General features: G+C 55.4%; 3 protein-coding genes across 6 annotated transcripts; 1 reads left to right on the forward strand and 2 right to left on the reverse strand.

Annotated features, from left to right (window-relative positions):
- Positions 1–785: 785 nt before the first annotated feature.
- On the reverse strand, positions 786–3,223 carry Krtcap2 (keratinocyte associated protein 2). The gene is given in 6 exon segments (XM_076861579.1): positions 786–938; positions 1,143–1,209; positions 2,467–2,530; positions 2,668–2,822; positions 3,140–3,185; positions 3,188–3,223. Coding segments are annotated over 6 exon segments (489 nt in total). The 3' UTR covers positions 786–817.
- A 674-nt stretch (positions 3,224–3,897) lies between these two features.
- Positions 3,898–15,277, forward strand: Trim46 (tripartite motif containing 46). 4 transcript variants are annotated; one of them, XM_076861879.1, is made up of 10 exons: positions 3,898–3,960; positions 5,328–5,589; positions 5,832–6,175; positions 6,844–6,987; positions 7,100–7,195; positions 9,544–9,797; positions 10,068–10,189; positions 11,113–11,415; positions 12,951–13,248; positions 14,884–15,277. In XM_076861879.1, exons 1-10 carry the CDS (start codon positions 3,898–3,900, stop codon positions 15,275–15,277), a joined length of 2,280 nt encoding a protein of 759 aa, XP_076717994.1. The 4 variants fall into 4 exon arrangements, with proteins under 4 accessions (XP_076717994.1, XP_076717996.1, XP_076717995.1 ...); XM_076861880.1 differs by lacking the exon at positions 3,898–3,960 and adding an exon at positions 4,548–4,571; XM_076861881.1 differs by lacking the exon at positions 12,951–13,248 and having other exon boundaries at positions 14,884–14,960.
- A 1,787-nt stretch (positions 15,278–17,064) lies between these two features.
- On the reverse strand, positions 17,065–21,510 carry Muc1 (mucin 1, cell surface associated). Its single transcript, XM_076861562.1, has 8 exons — positions 21,453–21,510; positions 20,666–20,881; positions 19,197–20,047; positions 19,044–19,099; positions 18,769–18,902; positions 18,511–18,632; positions 18,279–18,428; positions 17,065–17,291 (listed from the first exon to the last, which is right to left on the reverse strand). The coding sequence occupies exons 1-8, from the start codon at positions 21,508–21,510 to the stop codon at positions 17,217–17,219; spliced, it is 1,662 nt and encodes a 553-aa protein (XP_076717677.1). The 3' UTR covers positions 17,065–17,216.
- Positions 21,511–23,359: the final 1,849 nt, after the last annotated feature.

The following is a 23,359-nucleotide window of genomic DNA, read 5'->3' on the forward strand; positions in this document are numbered from 1 at the left end:
CCAGTTTCAGGCATGTGGCAAATACAAAGCTGATCAAGACAGGTGTGCACCTAAAGCCCACACCATCCAGTAGAGGAGACACCCAAGTACCCTAAAGGTTAGCACTCTGCACAGATTCACTCCTCATGACAGAGCAGGCAGGGCAGGACCTGAGCAGTCACGGGCCTCATTCCATCAGAGGTTGCTTGGGGTGGAGAGCTGGAGTAACAAAGCCCCACAGGAAACCCCACTACAGCACTGGCATGAAGGGCTTTTCTCTAACTCTTCAGTTCCAAAATCTATTCCAGTTCTGACAGACAGGGCTTCCTTCACTGGAGCCTCACGGCTCTTACCAAAGGTCACGATTGTGGATCATTCATACACTTTTCCACAATGAGACTCTCACAAGTAAAAGCCACTCCAGTATCTACCAAAGCGCCCAAGCTGACAGCACTCAATATTTGGCAAAAATGAAGGCTAAAGCTGAGTGCAGTGGCACACACCTGTAATCCCAGCTACTCGGGCAGCTGAGGCAGAAGGAACGCAAACTTGAAGCTGGCCTGGGTTACTTAGTGATATCCTGTCTCAAAATAAAATTTTAAAAGGGCCTGAGCTGAAGCTCAGTGTTAGAGTGCTTGTCTTGCATGCATGAGACTCTGTGTTTGATTTTAGTACTGCAAAAAAGAAAAGGGGGGAAAGTTTCCCCATCCACAAGGTCTCAAGAGTAGGCCCCTATCTGTCTTAACATTTACATACCCAGCAGGCATTGTTAGAGGAGGCCCACAACATAGCACAGCTCACAGAGCTACAAAGAATCAACTTTATTAGACATTTGTGGTTAGTTTCTCTTCTTGCCCTTGCCAGTGACTTTGGCTGGTGTGAGGACTGGAGCTGTGGCCTGGTACAGAGTAGAGGAGATTTTGTTGATGTAGTACAGACCAACCATGGAGAAGATGAAGCTACAGCAGGGCAGAGACAGAAAGACCACAGCATCACTGGGCATGCTACCAGCCTACTGCCAGGGCAGAGTCTAGCTTCAGGGAAAGAATCCACGTTCAGGACTGGGAAACCGGGAAAACTAAAGGAGGGAACACAGAGGGAGAGCTACATGGGGCGGGGGAAGCCAGGGTGATATACCCCTTACCCAGTCGTCAGGCACATACCAGGTGGTGACACAGACTCGGTGGATGAGGCCAGATGCAAAGAGAGCCAAAAGGAGGCAGAGGAGGACTAAGGAGAGAAGAAGGGACAAAAAGAGTCAGGTGGTAGTCACAATGGAAATACCAGGCATTTGTCCACAAAGCCTAGAAATCAGAGGCCCCCTGAATCTTGGGAAATCTGCTTGGAAGGGTGTGGCATGATGACAGTAGGAGGACTGCTAATGGTCTTCACAATGCTTAGAACACTAGCTCTGCCCCAAGCCCACTTAACTTCCTAACTTGCTTCAGCCTGAAGATCAAGACTTGGTCCCATTAGGAAGGGGGTTAAGGCCTTTCCAATAGGTGCCAGCTAATGAGAATCAATTCATTAAGCTGGCTGACTAGTGATGGAAGTTGAGGGACTTGCTCCCTGGACACAAGTTGGGAGACTGATTGTCTGGATATAGTCGTTTATTGGGGCAGGAAAGGACCTTAAGACATCTGGAATAGGTCAAGAGAGAAGGTGGGAGGGCAGAAAGCAACGGCAAACAGGCCCATCTGCCCAGCCAGGGAGGGCAGCGAAGCCAAAGAGGAACAAGAATCTTGCCCCCCACAATGGTTCCTTTCAGAAATAAATGAAAATGGTACACATGGGATCAAAATGTAACAGAGAGAAGTCCTGGGACTTGGAAGGAGCTCTGGAAGCCTGCAACAGGGCTAGGTGGAGAGAGCAAGAACTAGAGGGGGGGGTCCAAGAAATGAGGGCAACAATGACAGATCTATCTTATCAGATGGAGATTTCATGTGAGGTGGCATCTGCTGTGAATTTCTGAACATGTGGCATTCCTTAGGTGATCTGGCCTTAATGCCTAATTTGCTTTATGAACTTAATTCCCCATAAGTAATCAAATCATCAATTCTAAATTATAGGAACAAGTAAGGATTATTCCAAACAGAAAATAATCTCAGAGTTATCCCTTCTGCCATAAAAATTTGCTGTAATACTTAGGCTCCTCACAAATTCCCTCAGTAGAACTCACTAATTTGGGGTCAATTTCACATCAGAACCCCTCTGAGCTTGGTCCTGCTTCCTCTTCTGGATGAATGCCAAACATCAGCCCACACTTGTCTGTGCACCTGAAACCTTCCCTGGAACTGGTCCTGGCTTCCAGAGACCTTCTCTTCCAGCTGAATTCAATGTCATGAGCTAAACTAGCTGCTGAATCCAAAAGTATCTTCAGAGAGTTGAGTGAACTTCTTTCTTCTTAACCATCTTTACCTTCTAAGCACTTAGAAATTCGGTGTCAGGTCTGGGGAGGGTCAGAGAGGAGAGGACTCAGACACTTACTCTCAGGGAAGATCTTTGCTTGGAATCCTTTGCCAAAGACCAGATTCTCCAGATTATTGAAGGCCTGCGTTGAGTTAAGGAGAAGGGAATACAACAGGGGCAGAACGGGGAGGTGACCAGGGAAGGGCACAGGTCTACGTGGCCCTCCACCCTTCCAGCCCCTAAACGTTTGCTCCACCCCTTCCAGCGCAGGCAGGATACTGTGAGAGAGAAGACGAAAAGGCCGGAGCCCAGCAGCCCCCCCTGGATGGTGAGCCACTCGGTGGAGGCCAGCTGGCGGCTGTACATCTGCATCCCTGCGAAGAGCAGCAGGGACAAGAGAGAGGACAGAGCCAGCGAGGTGCCGGTACCCACCACTGGAAGGGATGAGGGAAGGGACCGAGTCAGGCTCCGCCCCCCTCCCGGAGTCACGGGCACCTTGGGTCGGTCCGGAGCTCGGCAGGCCGACTACTTCCCAGCACCCAGGGCTGCCGCCGCACTCCCAGCCCCCCTCATCCCGCAGCGAGCCCCAGGAACTCCTCAACCCAGGACGGCCGACCCCTCCGGTCCCGTGGAAAGGCCCGCTCCTAGAACCCGGCGCACGTCAGCTTTGACCCGAAAGGACTTGGAAAGCCGGCCCGCCCAAACTCCGACCCCCACTAGCCAGGCCTGGGGATCCCGTCGGTCCTGTTACCCATCATGCCCCTGCAGTGGGTCGGATCCGAGCCTCCGGCCAAGAAAGAGGAGAGCCGAACTGGGCGCGGTTAGTTGTGCGCATGCGTCAGCGCCCATGGCGGACTGGCTTCACCCCACCTCTTCCTCTTTCTCCCTCTCGGCGCCGGCAGGCAGCGCCCTCTTCTGACAAGGAGGAAATAATGCGTCTAGGAGCATCCTCGGCCACCGCCCTGGTCCACAGCCTTCCCCTGTACCCAGTGGGTCCGCCGCCTCTCAGTACAAGCTGCACTTACGTCTTCAGGTCATGGGGTACATGGCCTGTAGCCCATCAGTGTCTTCTCTGCCTTCATTTACGTCACCTCTAGTACATGTTCCTAAACCTACTGCCACGCTTACTGCCTCAACATCTCCTGTGAGTTCTTGCCCAACCCAAACCGAAGCGCTCCCAACCTGGAGCTCATCTTCCTCTAAAACTAGCCTCTGGCTTTACTCTGAGGAAAAAGAAGAGCTAATGAAGAATTCTAACATAAGACCTGCAAAAACCATTCCACGTTACCCAACCCCCCTGAACGCCTTTCCAAAACCACGTGGGGAGAACTATTTCCCACCCACCCCCCCCACCCCGACGGGCGCCGTTCAAGGCTGGTCCCTGGAGCATGCGCAGTGACACCTCACCCCCACCCCTCCCCACACCCCCACCGGGCTCCTGCATTAAGCCCCGGGTTCGCAGCCGCAGCCGGGATCAGGCACCCGGGGGCGGGCGGGCACGGTAGGGCCATGGCTGAGGGTGAGGATATGCAGACGTTCACTTCCATCATGGATGCACTGGTTCGCATCAGTGTGAGTTAAGGTGGGGTCGAGGTGAAGGGAGGGGGGCATAGAGGGGTCCGGGATAAGCCAGAACCTGGAACAGGTGGGAATCCAGGGAGATGCTGGGGTGTTGGCAGGGGGCTAAGGGATGGCAGAAACGACTGGGAGGGCCGGGATGGAGATATGAGGGTAATCCCGGCAGCCAGGAGGTGAGCACCGTGGAGGCGCCCGTTTGCTGGGATGTAAGCAACGAGGAGCTGCCCGGACGCAGCGGGTGGGCTGGGGTAGCCGCCAGCAGTGCACCAGGACTGGGGCTTCAGGGGGAAAGGACTAACCTACGAGAAGGGGGCATGTGTGAGCTTGGATATTTTCCAAGAAAACGGAGGACACGTAGGGAATGATGAAGGAGCTGCTCCAGGGTGCATTTCCCAATCTGAACCCCTCCCTGAGACCCCACCCCATCGCACCCCACTCAGGGCTGCGCCGAGCCTGCGGTTGTCATGGCAACCCGTGCCCGGCTCTCCCAGGGGCGGTGCCAACCCTGCTCCCCCCCACCACTTCCTTCCCCCTCCCTCCCTGTCCCTCCCTCCTTTGTGTCAGCTGCGCCCCTGGCCGGGATGGCTGCGAAGAGAGGGACCAAGGTGAGGCGTGGGGGGTGGGGCATAGCTTGAGGACCCCCGCCACCAAAAGGGGGAGGGATACTTCCGGTGGGGAGGGGGCGAATAGGCGGGGCGCTTGACCCCCCATCCTCAGCTTGGGGAAGGGGTTGAGGGCCGACCTGGTTGCGCTGCTGGAAGCGCTGAAAGTCCAAAGGGTAGGGGGCCAAGGGGAAGGGGTTGGTCTTGGGAGACTAGAGAAGATAGATGGAGAAGTGAAGGATGAAGGATGGAAGCTGGGGTGGCCACAGGCCTGAGCCGCGGCAGGAGGATGGAGAGCAAGCAGTGCCTGGCTGGGGGGAGGAGTCACGCGTGTGGAGGGGGTGCTAGAGAAGGGGGCGGGGGTCCGCATCGAGCTGCAGAATGGGCGGTACCCTTGATATATATGCGGGGGGGGGGGGGAGGGCAGGTGGCCCAGAGATGGAGGGATGGAGACAGGTGAGCTGGGCTGCCTCCCTGGGCCTCTGCAGCCCGAGTGATGGTTGTGGGGGTTGAAGCTGGGGAGGCAGGAGTTCCAACTATCCCTTCTCCGTGGAGTCTTAGCTGTACGGGAGGGAAACAGGCAAGGCAGAGAGGGCTGGGAAGCAGCGTGAACCAGGCCAAGGCAGGTCCTGGGCAAAAGCCATAGGTAGCTTGTCTTGCCTCTTCTTGAGACTGCTGGGATCTCTAAAGGCAGCTGAGGGCCTGCTCAGATATGCCCAACTATCCGAGCTCTGATCCAGCCTCCTGGTCCCTCCACAGACAAGCATGAAGAACATGGAGAAAGAACTGCTGTGCCCAGTGTGTCAAGAGATGTACAAGCAGCCACTGGTGCTGCCCTGTACCCACAACGTGTGCCAGGCCTGTGCTCGGGAGGTGTTGGGCCAGCAGGGCTACATAGGCCATGGTGGGGACCCGATCTCGGAGCCCACGTCTCCTGCCTCCACCCCTTCTACCCGCAGCCCCCGCCTCTCCCGCAGAACTCTCCCCAAGCCAGATCGCTTGGACCGGCTGCTTAAATCAGGTGGGGCTGGGGCCTGTGGGATGGGGGTGGGAATGTAGAGCCATCCATCAGGAAGATGGAAGGGGTTCATCACTGGTCAGGGCTGCCTGTCTGTATTTTCAGGGGTGTAGATATTGCTTATTTGAGCTCTAGTGAGAACAGAGCTCTGGCGCAATAAAAATCTAATTTTTAAAAATTGAACAGACTTCACCCACCCCCAGTCAGCTGTAACTTACCTCCTCTACCTCCGGGTCCATCTACAGGCTTTGGGACATACCCCGGGCGGAAGAGAGGTGCTTTGCACCCCCAGGTGATCATGTTCCCATGCCCGACCTGCCAGGGTGACGTGGAGCTGGGGGAGCGGGGCCTGGCGGGGCTTTTCCGGAACCTGACCCTAGAGCGTGTGGTGGAGCGGTATCGCCAGAGTGTGAGCGTAGGAGGCGCCATCCTGTGCCAGTTGTGCAAGCCCCCACCACTAGAGGCCACCAAGGGCTGCACAGAGTGTCGTGCCACCTTCTGCAATGAGTGCTTCAAGCTCTTCCACCCCTGGGGCACCCAGAAGGCCCAGCATGAGCCCACCCTGCCCACCCTCTCCTTCCGCCCCAAGGTGAGCCAACCCTTGCAGGGCCTGGGGAGGGAGGGACAGGGTGGTGCTGAATGGATGGGGTGCCTGGCATTGTGGGCTTCCAAGATGAGGTGGGCAGGGGCTTACCACTGCCAAGTTCCTTTCTCTGTAATAAAGTCATGTGAAAAAGCACTCAACATCTCTGGGCCTCCAGCTCATCTGCTGCATGGAGATGAGAATATGTGCTTTACAATATCCACACTGGCAGGGTTGTTAGTAGGATCACAGGAGATGATCATTGTTCAGTACAAAGTGCTGTTTATACATTTTGTTCACTCACTGAACAAATATTTATTGAGCACCTATGAGCATGATGCTCTTCTAGGCGTTGGGGTACAGCAGTGAACAAGATGGACAAAGTTAATTATGAACCACAAGCCTTAGATTAATTATCACCATTATTATCATTATTACCACACATCCCAAACCCTAGGTGAAAGGAGGAGCAATGCTGGTGAAATGGCATTGCCTGGACTGCAGGAAAGGTCTGTGATGTCAGTGTGCACCACCAGATGGCACTGTGGAGCACCACCCACTGATCCTTCCCCTCATCTGACCAGCGGAGGGAGGGCGCCCAGCTGCTCTAGTGATGGGCCAGAACCTTTACAAGCACCCGTGGCTGACAAGCTCATTGCCCTTTGTATTTCTAGGGTCTGATGTGCCCAGACCACAAGGAAGAGGTGACCCACTACTGCAAGACATGTCAACGGCTGGTATGCCAACTCTGCCGGGTGCGACGCACCCATAGCGGGCACAAGATCACACCAGTGCTCAGCGCTTACCAGGCCCTCAAGGTGAGGACCCCTCCTCACCCAACCCCAGTGCCAACTCACACCCACATACCTCCTCCTAACTGCTGGCTTCTGCTGAGCCAGACATGATGCCCACCTCCTTCTTCCCCCTCAGGACAAGCTGACAAAGAGCCTGACATACATCCTGGGAAACCAGGACACAGTACAGACCCAGATCTGTGAGCTGGAGGAGACCGTCAGGCACACTGAGGTGAGGCAGGGCACGGGGGTGGGTCTTGGGCCCTACCCGGAGTGGGAACGAGAGGGGAATGTGGGTGGGCATGCCCCCATCACCTCTCTGCCAGCTCAGGAAGTCTGTGCATGACATGGTTCTGGTTAAACTTGGTTGGCAGGAACCCTAGTGTCCCAGGGAAGGCTGTCCCTGGGACTGACTCTAGTGAGGTTGGTAAGCTGTTGCTGAGGATGAGAATCCAGATGTCCTCGGCCTCACTCTCCTACTGAGGATGGCACACTTGCCTGGAGCTCAGTGAGGTTATGGCTCTGATCTTGTGCTAGACTGAATCAGCTGACATGGGGGGGGGATAGGCCATGAAGCTGCCAGCAGACGTTAATTAGTGTGGTCCAAGTGGACATTAGTGTGGTCATGGTCTCTCTTATTTGAATAAATCCTTAAGGGATTGGGATTATGACGGAATTAAGGAAAAATATCTCAAACTGGTATATTGATTATTTCAAGGTGAAATTGTTTGAGGAACTGAATTTCAGAAAGGGCCATTTGGGCCAGGTGTGGTAGCTGATCCCTGTAATCCCAGCAACTCAGGAGGCTGAGGCAGGAGGATTCCAAGTTCAAGCCCAATCTCAGCGATTTAGTGAAGCCCTTTCTCAAATTAAAAAAAAAAGGGGGGGGGGACTGGGGGTGCAGCTCAATGGTAGTGTGCTCCTGGGTTCAATCCCCAGTACCACAAAAAAAAGAAAAAGAAAGGTCCATTTGGCCTGTATTTCCCTACACATTACCAGCCATAAATATTCTTTTGGAAGGAATGTGCTTCATGTGCCAAGACCTGAAAATAGCCTCAATCGCCACAGACTAGTAATTGGGGCTACAGTGAACCTAAATAAACAAACTATTTGAAGTAACCCTTATCTTCCACTAGCTTCCACCCCACTTCTCCACTTATCTCTTAGCAACAGCCGTAGGATTTACTACCTCAATCCAGATATTTATTTGTTCTGTCATTCTTGACAAGTGTACTGGTCTGTGACTGGGGGTAAATCTCAGTGGTAGAACATGTGCATAGCATATGCAAGGAACCAGGTTCAATCCCCAGTACCCAAAATAAAAAAGAAAAGAAAATGTTCTTTTTTAAATAAAAGTTTAAGAGCATCAGGCTTAGGTGATTTCTTTGGGGTTCACTGTTATGTAAAGATCCCCAAGTACATGTAAAATTAATAAAACTCTCCAGGCACAGTGCAGTGGCACGTGCCTGTAATCCCAGCTACAAAGGAGGCTGAGGCAGGAGGAAGTTCCAGTCCAGTTTTGGCAATTTATCAAACCCTATCTCAAAATAAAAACGACCATACCTCAGTGGTAGAGTACTTCTGGGTTCAACCCCCAGCACCACAAAAATAAATTTAAATTAATAAAACTTTTATGCTGGCTTGGCATGGTGATGCACACCGGTAATCCCAGCAACTCGGGAGGCTAAAGCAGAAGGATCTCTCATTCAAAGCCAGCCTCAGCAAAAGCGAGGCCCCAAGCAACTCAATGAGACCTTGTCTCTAAATAAAATAATAATAACTAAAAAAAGGAGGGGGGTGCTGGGGATGTGGATCAATGGTTAAGTGCCCTGGGGTTTAATCCCAGATTAAAGGGGGAAAAAAAAAAAAACTTTTTTGCTTTAGCCAAGCATGGTGGCTCACACCTGTAATCCCAGCAACTCAGGAGGCTGAGGCAGGAGGAGCACAATTTCAAAGCCATCCTCAGCAACTTAGCAAGGCCCTAAGCAACTTAGCAAGGCTCTGTCTCAAGATAAAAAATAAAAAGGGCTGGGTTTGTAGCTCAGTGGTAAAGTGCCCAGTACCAAAAATAAAACAAAACAAAATACAACCTTTATGCCTTTTCCCTGTATCAATTGAGTTCAACAAAAAAGGAGGAAGTAGATCTCTCTCTACCCTATAGTTATGATGTGGTCATCCAGAAAGGTTAGCACAAACCTTCAAAAGTTGAACCCCATGCTGGGTGCTGTGGTGCATGCCTGGAATCCCAGCTGCTGGGGAGGCTGAGGCAGGAGGATCACAGGTTCAAAGTCAGCCTTAGCAAAAGAAGGCACTAAGCAATTCAGTGAGATCCTGTCTCTAAATAGGGCTTGGGATGTGACTCAGCAGTTGAGAGCCCCTGAGTTCAATCCTCAGTACTAAAAAAAAAAAGTTGAGCCCATTTGGGGGTACAGGCCTTAGCCACCATGAGTCTGGCCCTATTAAGTTGCATGGGTAGGATTCCCCAGATCCCCTGTGATCCTAGTGGTGCTGTGGTGTCCCAGGAGGCTGGCACAGGAAGATAGTAAGTCATGCCTCCTTTGGGTGTTGCTCCCTGGGCAGGTGAGTGGTCAGCAGGCGAAGGAGGAGGTGTCACAGCTGGTACGGGGGCTGGGGGCTGTGCTGGAGGAGAAGCGGGCATCGCTGCTTCAGGCCATTGAAGAATGTCAGCAGGAGCGGCTGACCCGTCTCAGCACCCAGCTCCAGGAGCACCGGAGCCTGCTGGACGGCTCAGGCCTGGTGGGCTATGCCCAGGAAGTGCTTAAGGAGACAGACCAGCCTTGCTTTGTACAAGCAGCCAAACAGCTGCACAACAGGTACCGAGGGGCGTGGCACAGGGCCCAGGCTTCTGGGAGGCAGGGGCATTTGGGGGTAGCGACCTCTCAGACAGTGTCTAGAGTCCTCGCCAGGCGGAGAGCTGGCGCCTGGAGGGTTTTCATTAGGCCAAACTGAGGCCCGCGTATTCCAAGGGGTGAGGGAGAGACCCGAAGCAGAGGCCAAGGTTCTCAGGGGCAGGCAAGGCAAAATCCAGGGGAAGGGTGGCTGCCCAGACGGCAGTGCCTGATCCCTTCCTGCCCCCATCCCAGAATTGCCAGAGCCACTGAGGCCCTGCAGACATTCCGACCAGCTGCCAGCTCCTCCTTCCGCCACTGCCAGCTGGATGTGGGGCGTGAGATGAAGCTGCTGACAGAGCTCAGCTTTCTTCGAGGTAAGGAGGTGGCCAGGCCCTTGCCCAACCAGAGCCTTCCTCCCCTCCTCCCCAGCAGCGGGCCCGGGGGGCAGTGCCCACCGGGGAGCTCCCCGGCCTCCCACCCAGCCCACCTGCCACACCGTCCTACCGCGCTCAGCGCTGCTTCTCCCTCTCTTTGTTTGTAGGCTGTGGCCACCGCGGACTCTGCTCCGGAGCACCCCAGGCAAGTCAGCGGCCCTGCCCCGGGGGCCCTGCCCCCCGCCGGGCCCCCAAACCGGCCCCTCCCGTGCTCCAAGCAGCTCAGCCCCCCACTCAGGGCTTTCTTCTTTCTGCTCTACCGACCTCCTGGTCCTCCCACTTGGCCAGTGCGGTCTCTTTTGTGCCTTCTTTAGGCCCTGGCCCTTCTCATCTTTTGTCCTGGGACCCCTGTTCTCTTCCCCTTGACCCCCACACCCTGCCCTGCTGGCTAGCTTGCTTTCCCTCTGTCACCTCCTGTTTCTGTCTTGCCGACGCTGGCACCTCCGCCCCAATCCTGCTTCCCCTCTCTGCCACTCAGGGCCCTCTTGCCTGGGTTCCCAAGTGGCCTTTGTCTGCCCCCTGGGGCTCCTCTTAATTCAGAGACTGTCTAAGCCCAAAGGAGGCCCCGGAGCTTATCTGGTCTGACACCCTTAAGTGTCCCCGGAGGAAGCTGAGGCTCAGGAAGGGAGACTGGCTCACCTGTAGTCCAGGCCTCCTGACTCCTGCCCAGTGCCCTCCCACCTCTTCTTCCTTGGGCCCTGACCTGTCCACCCGTGCCCAGTGCCCAGATGGGCTCTCTCCTCCGTTCCCTCACCCACACTCACCCCCCCGGCTCCCGCTGCTTTCCCCTTTCCTGCCTGCCCTGCCCTTCATGCCAGGCCAGTGATCAGGCCCTGACTGACCCCCGCTGTCTCTTCCCACAGTGCCCGAGGCACCCGTCATTGACACCCAGCGCACCTTTGCCTATGATCAGATCTTCCTGTGCTGGCGGCTGCCCCCCCACTCACCACCTGCCTGGCACTACACGGTCGAGTTCCGTCGCACTGATGTGCCTGCCCAGCCGGGCCCCGCCCGCTGGCAGCGGCGGGAGGAGGTGAGGGGCACCAGTGCTCTCCTTGAGAACCCCGACACAGGCTCTGTGTACGTGCTGCGTGTCCGGGGCTGCAACAAAGCCGGGTACGGCGAGTACAGCGAAGACGTACACCTGCACACGCCCCCAGCACCTGGTAAGTGACAGGTGGGCGGCACGGAGTGGCAGACACAGACATCTGGGCAGGGGGCATGGGGATGCCAGGCTTGGGTCCTCCACTGGTTCCAGGTGACACTGTAGAGGCAGTGTGATTTTTTTTTTATGGGGGTTGGGGTACTGGGAATGGAACCCAGGGACATTTTACCACTGAGCAACATTCCCAGTCCTTTTTTTTTTATTTTTTATTTATTATTTTTTTGTGGTGCTGGGGATTGAACCCAGGGCCTTGTGCATGCTAAGCAGGCACTCTACCAACTGAGCTATATCCCCAGCTCCCAGTCCTTTTAATTCTTTTTTTTTTTTTTTTAATTTGAAGGGCTGGGGTTATGGCTCTGTGGTAAAGCACTCGCCTAGCATGCGTGAGACGCTGGGTTCAGTCCTCAGCACCACATAAAAATAAACAAAATAAAGATATTGGGCCCAGCTACAACTAATAAATAAATATATATAATGAGGGACTGGGGATGTGGCTCAAGCGGTAGTGCGCTCGCCTGGCATGCGCAGGCTGCTGGGTTCGACAGGGTCTTGCTAAGTTGTCCAGGCTGGCCTCAAACTTGTGATCCTCCTGCCTCATAAACTGAGATTAAAGGCAGCTTAGAGGGATGGTTTAATACTGTTGGTCGTGTACATTCATACTCTGGAGCTAGACTGCTTGTATTCTAATCCCAGATCTAACTCTTGCTGTGGGCCTTTCAACAAGTTTTTCACCCTCTCTGAACTTCAGAGTCCTGTTCTACAGGGGACAATAATACTGCCAGGCATGATAGTGCGTGTCTATAATTGCAGCAATTTGAGAGGCTGAGGAGGAGGATCATAAATTTGAGGTCAGCCTGGTCAACTTAGCAAGATCCTGTCTCAAAATGGAGAAAAGAAAAAAAAAAAAAAAAAGGATATACAAGAGCTGAGGCTATAGTTCAGTGATATCCTGGGTTCAATCCCAGTCCCCCACAGAATAATAACAACAATAATGATGCTTCATGCAGTTGTGTGAGAATTTGACTGTTCTGAGACGACACAGATGAAGACAGCACAGTTTCTGGCTCATAGTTCATTAAATGTCAGGAAAGTGACTCTAGAAAACAGTTTGCATGCTGAGACCTGGGCATGATAGCGCACACTTACCTCCAGAGCAAAGGCAGAGAGGGAGGGTTGGATATAGGGCAGGTGTGAGCCCCCGACTGTCCCGAGGGCCTACCACGGGGAGGAGGTTGGAGGAGGCCTTGTGAGTCGGTCAGGTCTGGGGCTCTGGTTCTTGTTCACTAGTCACCAGTGAAACTTCCTGGAGTCCGTGTCCACTCGGAATGTCCCTTTCTTTTTCTCTTAGGAGCCTCATTTCAGTTCCCCAGGTCCGTTCTCCTGCGTTCCCCTACCTTTTCCTGGTAACTGAACACCCTGAGAGGTTGTTCCCTGTTCTGAAATCGCCCAGTGTCTTGTGCTCACACCTCACTGTCCCCAGTGCCAGCGTTTGTTCCTGAATTCTTCCTTCTGTCTCAACCCTCCTCCCTGTTCCAGTTCTGCACTTCTTCCTCGATGGCCGCTGGGGTGCGAGCCGAGAGCGGCTGGCTATCAGCAAGGACCAGCGAGCAGTGCGGAGCGTCCCCGGGCTGCCCCTGCTGCTGGCTGCTGAGCGGCTGCTGACTGGCTGTCACCTGAGTGTGGATGTGGTCCTGGGCGATGTAGCTGTGACCCAGGGCCGCAGCTACTGGGCCTGTGCCGTAGACCCTGCCTCCTACCTGGTCAAGGTGGGCGTCGGGCTGGAGAGCAAGCTTCAGGAAAGCTTCCAGGGCGCCCCGGATGTGATCAGCCCCAGGTCAGGCCCCTCTGGAGGGAATGGGGACCCTGGGTGGGAGCCAGGGACAGGGCAGAGGTAGCAAGTGCAGCACTCAGAATTGCCGTGATGGGGTTGGGAAGGAAGCAGCAGGAACAGAGGAGCCAGGCTGGGAGGCTGTGGGTTCAGCACAAGGGTCTTTGAGGACTGGTTTTCAGGGTGTGTGGCTGGGGAAGGGGATGAGGGAAGGGGAAGCTATTATCTCTTGCTTCTGTCTGTCACTCAAGACCAGTACCCCACATCTCCACATCCTCATGTCCTTTCTAGCGCCCTATTTTCTCCATGAAACTTGTTCCCTCCAGAACTTCCTTCACCCCCATCTTTTCTCAATTCTTTCCTTAAACATCTCATTTCTACAAGCCCTTTCCCTCCCCCATCTTTTGTTTTTGTTTTTTTTTTTTTTTTTTTGATACCAGGGATTGAACTCAGGGGCGCTTAACCACTGAGCCACATCCCCAGCCCTTTTAATGTTTTATTTTGAGACAGGGTTCTCATTAAGCTGCTTAGGGCCTTGCTAACTTGCTGAGGTTGGATTTGAACTCATGATCCTCTTGTCTCAGTCTCCCAAGCCACTGGGATTACAGGCATGCACCACTGCACCCAGCCATACCTTCCCCCATCTTAATCACTAACCCGTCATCCTTTCTAACTCTCAAAACCCTCTCCCCAGCCAGGCACAGTAGCACATGCCTGTAATCCCAGCGACTTGCCTCTAATCCCAGTGACTCGAGAGGCTAAATCAGGAGAATCACAAATTCATGGCCAACCTCAGCAATTTAGCAAGACCTTAAGCAATTTAGCAAGACCCTGTCTCAAAATGAAAAACAAAAAAGGACTGGAGATATAGCTTAGTGGTAAAAGCACCCTGGGTTAATCCCAAGTACCAGCATGATTTCCTGAACACCATTTTTCTCAACATCTTTCTATTTTGATAAGCACCACATTTGGTGTGGGGAGTACTAGGGATTTAACTCAGGGGCACTCTATCTCTGAGCTGTACACCCAGCCCTCTTTTTATTTCTTATTTTCTTTATTCGGTATCAGGGGATTGAATCCAGGGATGCTTTACCCAGCCCTTTTTATTTTTAAATTTGAGACAGGGTATCTCTAAGTTGCTGAGGGCCTTGCTAAGTTACTGCGGTTGGTTTTGAACTTTCAATTCTCCTGCTTCAGCCTCCTGAGCCCCTGGGATTACAGGCATGCACCATTGCACCCAGCTCTTTTTCACTTTTTAAAAATTTGAAATAGGGAGTCTTGTTAAGTTGCTGAGGCTGGCCTCAAATTTGTAATCCTCCTGCCTCAGCCTCCAGAGTCACTGGGATTACAGGCATGTGCGACTATATCCAGCTACCACATTTCTTTAGTGTGCTGTGCAAATACTTACCTTCCCTTTTCTCCAACGTCTCTCATCAATGTGCTTTCCTTTCGATAACCCTTTCCCACCAAACCAAGCCCCCAACCCTATACTCTGAACCCTGTCTCTTCGATCCAAAGTCAATTTGTTCCACCTCTCACTCCCAGCATTCCATCCTCCCAACATCTCATCCTCCTGGTCTCCTGTGCCTGGCTCCCTTATTCCACCCCCAACATCCTCCTACCCAACTCCCCCTTCCGCAGGTATGACCCGGACAGTGGGCATGACAGCGGTGCAGAGGATGCCACCGTGGAGGCGTTACCACCCTTTGCTTTCCTAACCATCGGCATGGGCAAGATCCTGCTGGGGTCTGGAGCAAGTTCAAATGCAGGGCTGACAGGGAGGGATGGCCCGGCTGCCAGCTGCACAGTGCCCCTGCCACCCCGCCTGGGTATCTGCTTGGACTATGAGCGGGGTCGGGTCTCTTTCCTGGATGCTGTGTCCTTCCGGGGGCTCCTCGAGTGCCCCCTGGACTGCTCAGGGCCCGTGTGCCCTGCCTTCTGCTTCATAGGGGGTGGTGCGGTACAGCTGCAGGAGCCTGTGGGCACCAAGCCGGAGAGGAAAGTCACCATTGGAGGCTTCGCCAAGCTAGACTGACCCTTTCCGACGGCTCTGTCGACCTGGAGTCTCACTGGGCCCTGGCTTCCCGAGCCTCCCACACTGGGCTGTTTCCCCAGCGACATCTCCCCCAACTCTTCCTGACATGTGGTCCTGCCCCTTACCTTCTGTGTCTTCCCAGGGCTTTCTCTTGACCAAGGGACTCTCCTCAGCTCACCTCTCTGGATGCCCCCCATTCTCTCCATTGCCTGTTGGTTAGCCCCAGACCCTATGCCCACCAAGCCTCCGCCCCTTGCCCTGCCCTTGGCATCTTACCCAAATCATGGAGAGAGCCCCTTCCTCACCGCTGTCTTGTGCCAAGGCTGACTGGGAGGGAGGGCGCCTGGAATACTGGGCATGATCCCCAGCTCTGCCCTTCGCCTTGCCAAACTCCCTGCCCCGTTGATGCTGAACTACATACAGCCTTGGGGCAGACAGGCTTTTGGTCTCCCGAGTGGGGACGGGACCCTATCATCCTGCTTTATTTGGGTCTCCCCTACCCCCCAGCCGCATGCCCCTTACCTCCCTCTTTTCCCGCTTGCATGCTTTACCTGTCCCGTACCCATGCCAACGTGCCAAGTCTCCCTTGGGGACCCGGCTGAGGCTGGATGTTCCTGCTGGGTTGGGCCAGGCAAGGCGTCTGTGCTTGCTGCTGCCTCCCTGCAGTGGGCACTCTAGACCTGTGCCAAGCAACAGCTGTAACTTTCATGGTTTATAACAATAAACTGTGACGCCAGGCACATTTCTGCCTTCCCTGAGCGTGACCATTCCTCTTGGTTTCTGTGCAGTGTATGGGGGTGGAAGGGTTCCAAGGTGCTTTGCTATTGGTCAGGGTAGGGTGCTTGAGGGAAGGAAGTACCCAAGCCAGGTACTCCCAGCCTCCTGCCACACCTGTACTAGGCCCAGGCCCCAGCTTACCATAGTTGCCAGGAGGCACAGCACCCTGGCTGCTGTGTCAGGTCCTAGACCGGGCACCTGGACAGCCACACTGGGCCCCAGGGGAATGTGGTTCAGGGCCCGGGCATCGTGCCTGGGCCTAAAAGGGTCACAGAACCAGAATCCACTTCCCCATTCCCAGGGTGCCTGGGATCCCACCCTAGGGTTAGCAGTGGGTGTGGCTTTGAGGGGCCAGGGTGGGGGCAGGGTCTGGCGCCAGCTGCCGGATCTGACCCAGCCCCCACTTATCACAGTGGTGTTGACTCGGCTGCTGTTATCACTGCCCAAGGATTTGCTTCACACCCAGGCAGCTAAGAATAGAGCTGCCTGGGGGCACAGTGCCAGCAGGAGAGAAGGGTGGCCAGCCCAGTGAAACCCAGGCTGGAGGAGAGGGGACAGCCATCCACTGGCTGAGCCACGTGCTGACGGAGCCGAGTCATCCTGGCCCACCGGAGCAGGCCTAGGAGGTTTCATTTCCTTCTTCCTCCTGTGCCACCAGGAATGGAGGAGAGGTGACTCTTGAGTTCTCCAGCAGGTCACCCTGTGCCCCAGTATCCCCTCTTTCCCCACATCGGCTTCTCAAACCCTGCTCCTTACCTCCTTTCCACCTCCAACCTCCCCAAAGTCCCTTCCAGGGTTCCTCACTGACACATTCTAATGGACCCTCCTATCCACCAGTTGCAGATTGAAAGATCACAAGTTGGCACGACGAGAGGCCACATTTTATTCAGTCCTGTTTGGGTTCTCACCTCCATTGCCAGAATTTCTAGGTCAATCCTCCTGAGAGCTACCACGGCCCCACTGTCCCAGGCATATCCCCCAGGGCACAGCTGGGCTTCACCAGGCTAAGATGGGTTAGGGGGCTTGGTAGAGCCTCTGAGGGAGGCTGTGAGCAGCCCACCCGAATTCCCAGCTCATCAGCCCAGATTGGGAGAGGGGGGACTCTGGGAATGAAGAACCTGAGGCACTTCTGGCAGCTGAGCACTGAGCAGGTGACCTGTCCCTACAAGTTGGCAGAAGTGGCTGCCACTGCTGGGTTCGTGTAAGAGAGGCTGCCTCCGCCATTGCCTGCAGACACCTGGATGGAGGGAAAAGAGATCCAGGGTGAGGGGCAAAAGCTATCTCTTGGGACCTCTGGATGGCTCCCCAGTCTGGGGTAGTCAGCCCAGGGACTGGATCAGCTCTCAAGGGGTTAACTTGGAGACAGCACCTGCAGCCCCACCAGCAGCCAGGTGACTGTAAACAGCCCGCTCCTCTCACTGCTCCCTTCCACTCCCTCCCCCGGCTCTGCTCAGCCCCCTGGCCTGCCCCTTGCCCCCTTCTCTCTCCATTTTCTGCTCCTCCAGCCCAAGTGGGGGGGTGTGTGCACACGAGCACATAAAACTGGGAGAAGGCGATCCCCAGAAGGAGAGAAAGGGAGGCAGGAAAAGGAAACTCATCTCCTCCCCCACTTGAGTGGCTTTCCAGTCCTAGGTGACTGCTATAATTATTTACTAGGTCCTGCACAGAAAGGCAGTGTGTGTGTGTGTGTGTGTGTGTGTGTGTGTGTGTGTGTGTGTGTAGGTGGTGGGGGGGTGTCCTTGTTTCCCTGAGGCTCCCAGGAACCCCTCCGCTCTGCTCACCTGATTTGGTGAGATTTCTTCCTCTCCCCTGGAGACCCCCCAGCCTTTCTCAATCTACTCCCCACTCCAAGGAGGAGGTGAACTGGGGCCCAGGTGTACTCCTGTGACTCTGCAGGAAGAGCTCCCCTGGACACACTGCCCCACCCATTTTGCCTCTGGGCATCCTACTGAGCACTGCCCTGGTGCCCATGCAGCCAGTGGTGAATGTGGACAGGTAATGAATGCTCTTTTGGGAATGTTGGTAATGAGGTTATTCCCTCTTGAGGTCCCCTTGCTTCCTTGATCTCTTTCCCAGACCTGTGCCCCAGAGCACCCCCACCGATCTTGCCAGGCTCTTTAAGGCTCAACTCTTACAAGCTCTTTGGGTTTCCAAATACCTCCCTGGGACACCTCCCAGCCAGAGCCTCTGCCTCCATTCCCTGCTTGGGGGGGCCCAGCCTCACCTCCTCATAGGGGCTACGGTTGGTACTTCCAGGGGGCATATAGCGCCCATGGGTGTGATAAGTGGGGTATTCACTCATAGGATGGTAGGTTTCCCGGGATGGAAAGATATCCAGATGCCCATAGTTCTTTTGGCGACACCGACACACCGCCTGGGGAGACAGGAATGTATGCTGGACCACAGGGTTCCGTCTACCAGGGGATTCCAGTGAAGGCCAGAGACTGAGTACTTACCAAGGCAATGAGATATAAGATGGCCATCGCAAGTAGAACACAGACCAGCACCAGCAGAGCAATGCCCCAGCCTGGTACCCCAGACCCAGACTGGGCAGAGGAAGGAAACAGCACCTCATTCGCTAAAAGGAAAAGCAGTGGTCAAGGAAGTCTCCAAAAGGAGGTAGCCCTCCTCCTGCTAGCACGAAGGAAAGAGCACAACTGGAGGGAGAGGAGACCCTTCATGGGGCTCGGCTCCAGTTGGGGATGTAGCCTCACCCTTGATTTTTGAGATGTTCAGGTCATAACTGGATCCTTCCTCTTTGAGCTGATAAAACTGTGACATCACTTCCTTGGCATTGGTGGTACCCTCCCGGAAGACGAGAATCAGTTCTACCACCACAGATCCTGGTCTGGTCATAGGAAATACTCAATTCAGCCAAAGGTCCCAGCTTTTGGCTCATTATTTTCCCCCAACCTTAAACACAATGGTCCCGCACAACATTTATAACAAGCCCCAACACACACACAAACAGTCTGACCCAGAACTGTACCTGAACATGATATTAAAGAGGCCCAGAAAACCGTCTTGTTTATAAACCTGCAAAACCTGGGTGAGAGGAAAAGGACTCAGGCTTAATGCAAAAGATTAAATAATTCTGAAAGCTGCCCCACGGGAGTATGGCAAAAGAAAAGCAGATACCCACCAATTCAGAAATGTTCCTCTGCAGTTCTTGATAGTAGTTGGTTCTAGGGTTTTCCAGGGAAGAATTAAACTTGAGGTTTGAAATGTAAAAAGACAGGGAGAAGAAAGAGACCCTAACATACACCTGGGAAGGAGAACTATGATTGGAGGAGGTGGAGGGAGGCACCGTGCTATGGCTATTGCTACTGGCAACAGTACTGTTGCTCATGTTGGCAGCGGTGGTGGAAATGTCAGACGGCTGGCTGGAAACTGAGGATTTAGTACCCTTGTCAAGTAGGGTTGTAATAGCCATAGTAGAAGTGCCACTGTGTACTGAAGTGGCAGCTGAGGCTGATGAAGTCCCCGCAGTTGGGGCTGAAGTGTCATTGTGGGCTGGGGTGGAGGCTGAGCCGCTTGGAGCCCCAGTGGTCCCAGATGAGTGGCTATGGTGGGCTGGGGTGGAGGCTGAGCCGCTTGGAGCCCCAGTGGTCCCAGATGAGGAGCCATGGTGGACTGGGGTGGAGGCTGAGCCGCTTGGAGCCCCAGTGGTCCCAGATGAGGAGCTATGGTGGACTGGGGTGGAGGCTGAGCCGCTTGGAGCCCCAGTGGTCCCAGATGAGTGGCTATGGTGGGCTGGGGTGGAGGCTGAGCCGCTTGGAGCCCCAGTGGTCCCAGATGAGTGGCTATGGTGGGCTGGGGTGGAGGCTGAGCCGCTTGGAGCCCCAGTGGTCCCAGATGAGTGGCTATGGTGGGCTGGGGTGGAGGCTGAGCCGCTTGGAGCCCCAGTGGTCCCAGATGAGGAGCCATGGTGGACTGGGGTGGAGGCTGAGCCGCTTGGAGCCCCAGTGGTCCCAGATGAGGAGCCATGGTGGACTGGGGTGGAGGCTGAGTTGCTTGGAGCCCCAGTGGTCCCAGATGAGGAGCCATGGTGGACTGGGGTGGAGGCTGAGCCGCTTGGAGCCCCAGTGGTCCCAGATGAGGAGCCATGGTGGACTGGGGTGGAGGCTGAGCCGCTTGGAACCCCAGTGGTCCCAGATGAGGAGCCATGGTGGACTGGGGTGGAGGCTGAGCCACTTGGAACCCCAGTGGTCCCAGATGAGGAGCCATGGTGGACTGGGGTGGAGGCTGAGCCGCTTGGAACCCCAGTGGTCCCAGATGAGGAGCCATGGTGGACTGGGGTGGAGGCTGAGCCGCTTGGAGCCCCAGTGGTCCCAGATGAGTGGCTATGGTGGGCTGGGGTGGAGGCTGAGCCGCTTGGAGCCCCAGTGGTTCCAGATGAGGAGCCATGGTGGACTGGGGTGGAGGCTGAGCCGCTTGGAACCCCAGTGGTCCCAGATGAGGAGCCATGGTGGACTGGGGTGGAGGCTGAGCCGCTTGGAACCCCAGTGGTCCCAGATGAGGAGCCATGGTGGACTGGGGTGGAGGCTGAGCTGCTTGGAGCCCCAGTGGTTCCAGATGAGGAGCCATGGTGGACTGGGGTGGAGGCTGAGCCGCTTGGAGCCCCAGTGGTCCCAGATGAGTGGCTATGGTGGGCTGGGGTGGAAGCTGAGCCACTTGGAGCCTCAGTGGTTCCAGAAGAGGTACCATGGTGGGCTGGGGTGGTGGCAGAGCCTGATGGAGACCTGCTGCTTGGAGTTGTAGTGATCACAGAATTGGCCGAGTTTAGGGCAGTGTTGGAGACTTGAGCTAAGGTAACGCTGTACTGTCCTGGAATGGCAGCAGAGCATGAACCAGAGCTGAGGTGGGGAGTAAACTTTTGGTCATTCTCACAGTACTTCTCTCAACACAGTTGGACACTGGGTTACTTTCTGACCTAATTGGAGCCAGAAATTGTAAGAACTACTGGGTTGGAGGGCAAATCAGAGCAAGGGGAAAATATAACCTTTGTTAACAGGAGAAGTAATATCAGGAGGTCTGGGGATTGGTCGGCCCCTGGGTCTGCCCCCCTCCTCCTACCCTGCTGGCAGCCTCTCCCACTCTTCCCATACACCTCTGCTCCTGGCTGGTCCATTTCTTCACTCCTAAGACTTACCCTTCCCGACTCCCTTCCCTCCTAGACTTCTCTTCAGGACATTCTCTTCCCCTGCACCCCCCTCTCCTGGGGGCTGCCTCTTTTCAACCTGTCCTGAGTCTCTCTCCTTCATTCTGGTACCAACCTGTCCACACCTGTCTGCAATTTCTGACTCTCATGGTGCCATCTGCCCGGAAATAAAACCCACAGAAAGTCCAGGAATACCACATGAGCAGGGCAGCCCCCTCCAAACCTTAGGCCCCTCACCTGGAAGCACTGGGAGAAGCAGCAGCAGGAAGAAGGGGGACTGGATGCCAGGTGTCATGGTGGTGTTGAACTGGTGGGGAGGGGGCAGAGCAGACTCCAGCCGCACTGCAGTGAGTTGGAGCGGCACTGGCGCCTGCTGCTTTATACCAGTCCCCCCCTTCCGCCCTAGGCACAGCCGGAGCAGGTGACAGGTGACAAAACTCCGCCCCCCTTCCCCCTTCCTTACCTCCTGCCTTTTCCTCCTCCTCCCCAACCATTCCTGAGTAGGGTACATGGGCTCCAATCACTCAACTTCTGACAACCTGTTTGTTCTTCACTGGCCTCCCCCTTTTACCAACCACTCCCTGACTCCAGGAGGTGGGTGTGGGGGAGGGGTTAGGGAGCGTGACCCCCCTCCCCCGCTTCTACTTTTAGCCCCAGCACAACAGCTAAGGTGAGGAAAGGGAGCAGAGAAGGGGGGCCTAGTGAAGGCCCCGACAGCAAGGCCAGGAGGCCTACCCCGAGGTCCGCCACTCTACTTCCCTCCCCTCCCGGGTCCTTTGAAGCCCCACTCTGCGTGCTGAGAAGAAATAAGAGTGCTTAATAACGAGTGAACTAGGTGCTAGTTTTGGACTCCCTCCCTGCCCCCCTCCACTTCCCGGAATAGCCCCACCCTTCTAACCGCTCCCTGTCCCGTTCCACACACGGTTCTACCCTGAAACCCACAGTCCCCGCCCCGGCCGGCCGGGCTTTCCAGCAGCCTGGGTTCCCTCCTCGGCTTTCTCCCGAGAAGGGGGCGGGGGGAAATTTCCACTTAAAGAAGGTCGAAACCTGGGCTCTGCCGAACCCTAGGGTTCTTCCTTTCCAGCCTCCACCTCGAGCTGCTGCTGGGAGCTCCTGCCCTCTAGTGGCAGACCCTGGCGTCCGGAGGGGCCCCGATCCAGGGGAGAGGAGGGTGGGCGACGTTGACTGAATGGGGGCAGTGAGGTCCTGGGGAAGCTGGGCCCTGGCGGGAAGGATCAATGCCTTGGAAGAAAAGCGGGGGGGGGGGGGGGGGCCGCCACACACAACCGTGGGGTCGGGGGCAGTAGGTGGGGGACTCAGACGCTTGGGGGTGGTGTCTGGAGGAAATGATTCTGAGTGGGTGGGGTCCTGAGGCTTATAGAAGGGGCGTCGAGGTCTCTGGGAGAGGACATCGGAATGTGGGAGGGGGGAGTAGGACAGGTTCCGTGAGGGTAGTCGCGGATTTAGGAGGCCGAGTAGGTGGAGCGACAGAATGGAATTCAGGAATACAACTGTCCTCCGGGGAGCAGAGTGGTGCAGGTGCGCGTGCGTGGGGAGAGCAAAACTGTACGTGAGGGTGCATCATTTGGGAGAATCGAAAGGTACTTTGAAGGCCGGAAATGTCTGCGGGGAAGGGAGGTATTTGGGGCCAGTGCGGCACGTGGTCTCAGGGTGTCGGCTGGGTCCGGGGTTCCCGCTGGTGGCCTAGGCCAAAGAGGCAGAGTGTCGAGGGGATGGGGAAAACAACTCTTAGCCCCGACAACACAGACTGGAAACCAGTACTTTAAGAACATTCCTGCCTGGCGCGAGACTGGAGGAAAGCCCAGGCAGGAGCCGGGCACCACCGCTCCCGCGCCCGCGGCTCGGCCTCCAAGGCTCCGCTTTGTGCCGCGCCGTAGCCCGTGGGCGGCGCTGGGCGCGGTACGTCCGCGCGCTCGCAAGCCGGCTGGAGGCGGGGAAGGCCCCCCACCAGCCCGTTTGAGAAAGTAGGAATATCTAGGTGGGCGGCCCCAAACCTCAACTCTGGAGTTGCCTGGCAACAGCCATTCAGTTCGGTTGCTGGGACACGCGTCACCATGGTGACAGCTCCGCGCCGCTCAGTCTGAGTATTTAAAGAGCAAGCGCGCGCAACGCCCGGGCGTCGG

This window comes from Callospermophilus lateralis, chromosome 7 (assembly GCF_048772815.1).
Source record: "Callospermophilus lateralis isolate mCalLat2 chromosome 7, mCalLat2.hap1, whole genome shotgun sequence".
Lineage (NCBI taxonomy): Eukaryota > Metazoa > Chordata > Mammalia > Rodentia > Sciuridae > Callospermophilus > Callospermophilus lateralis.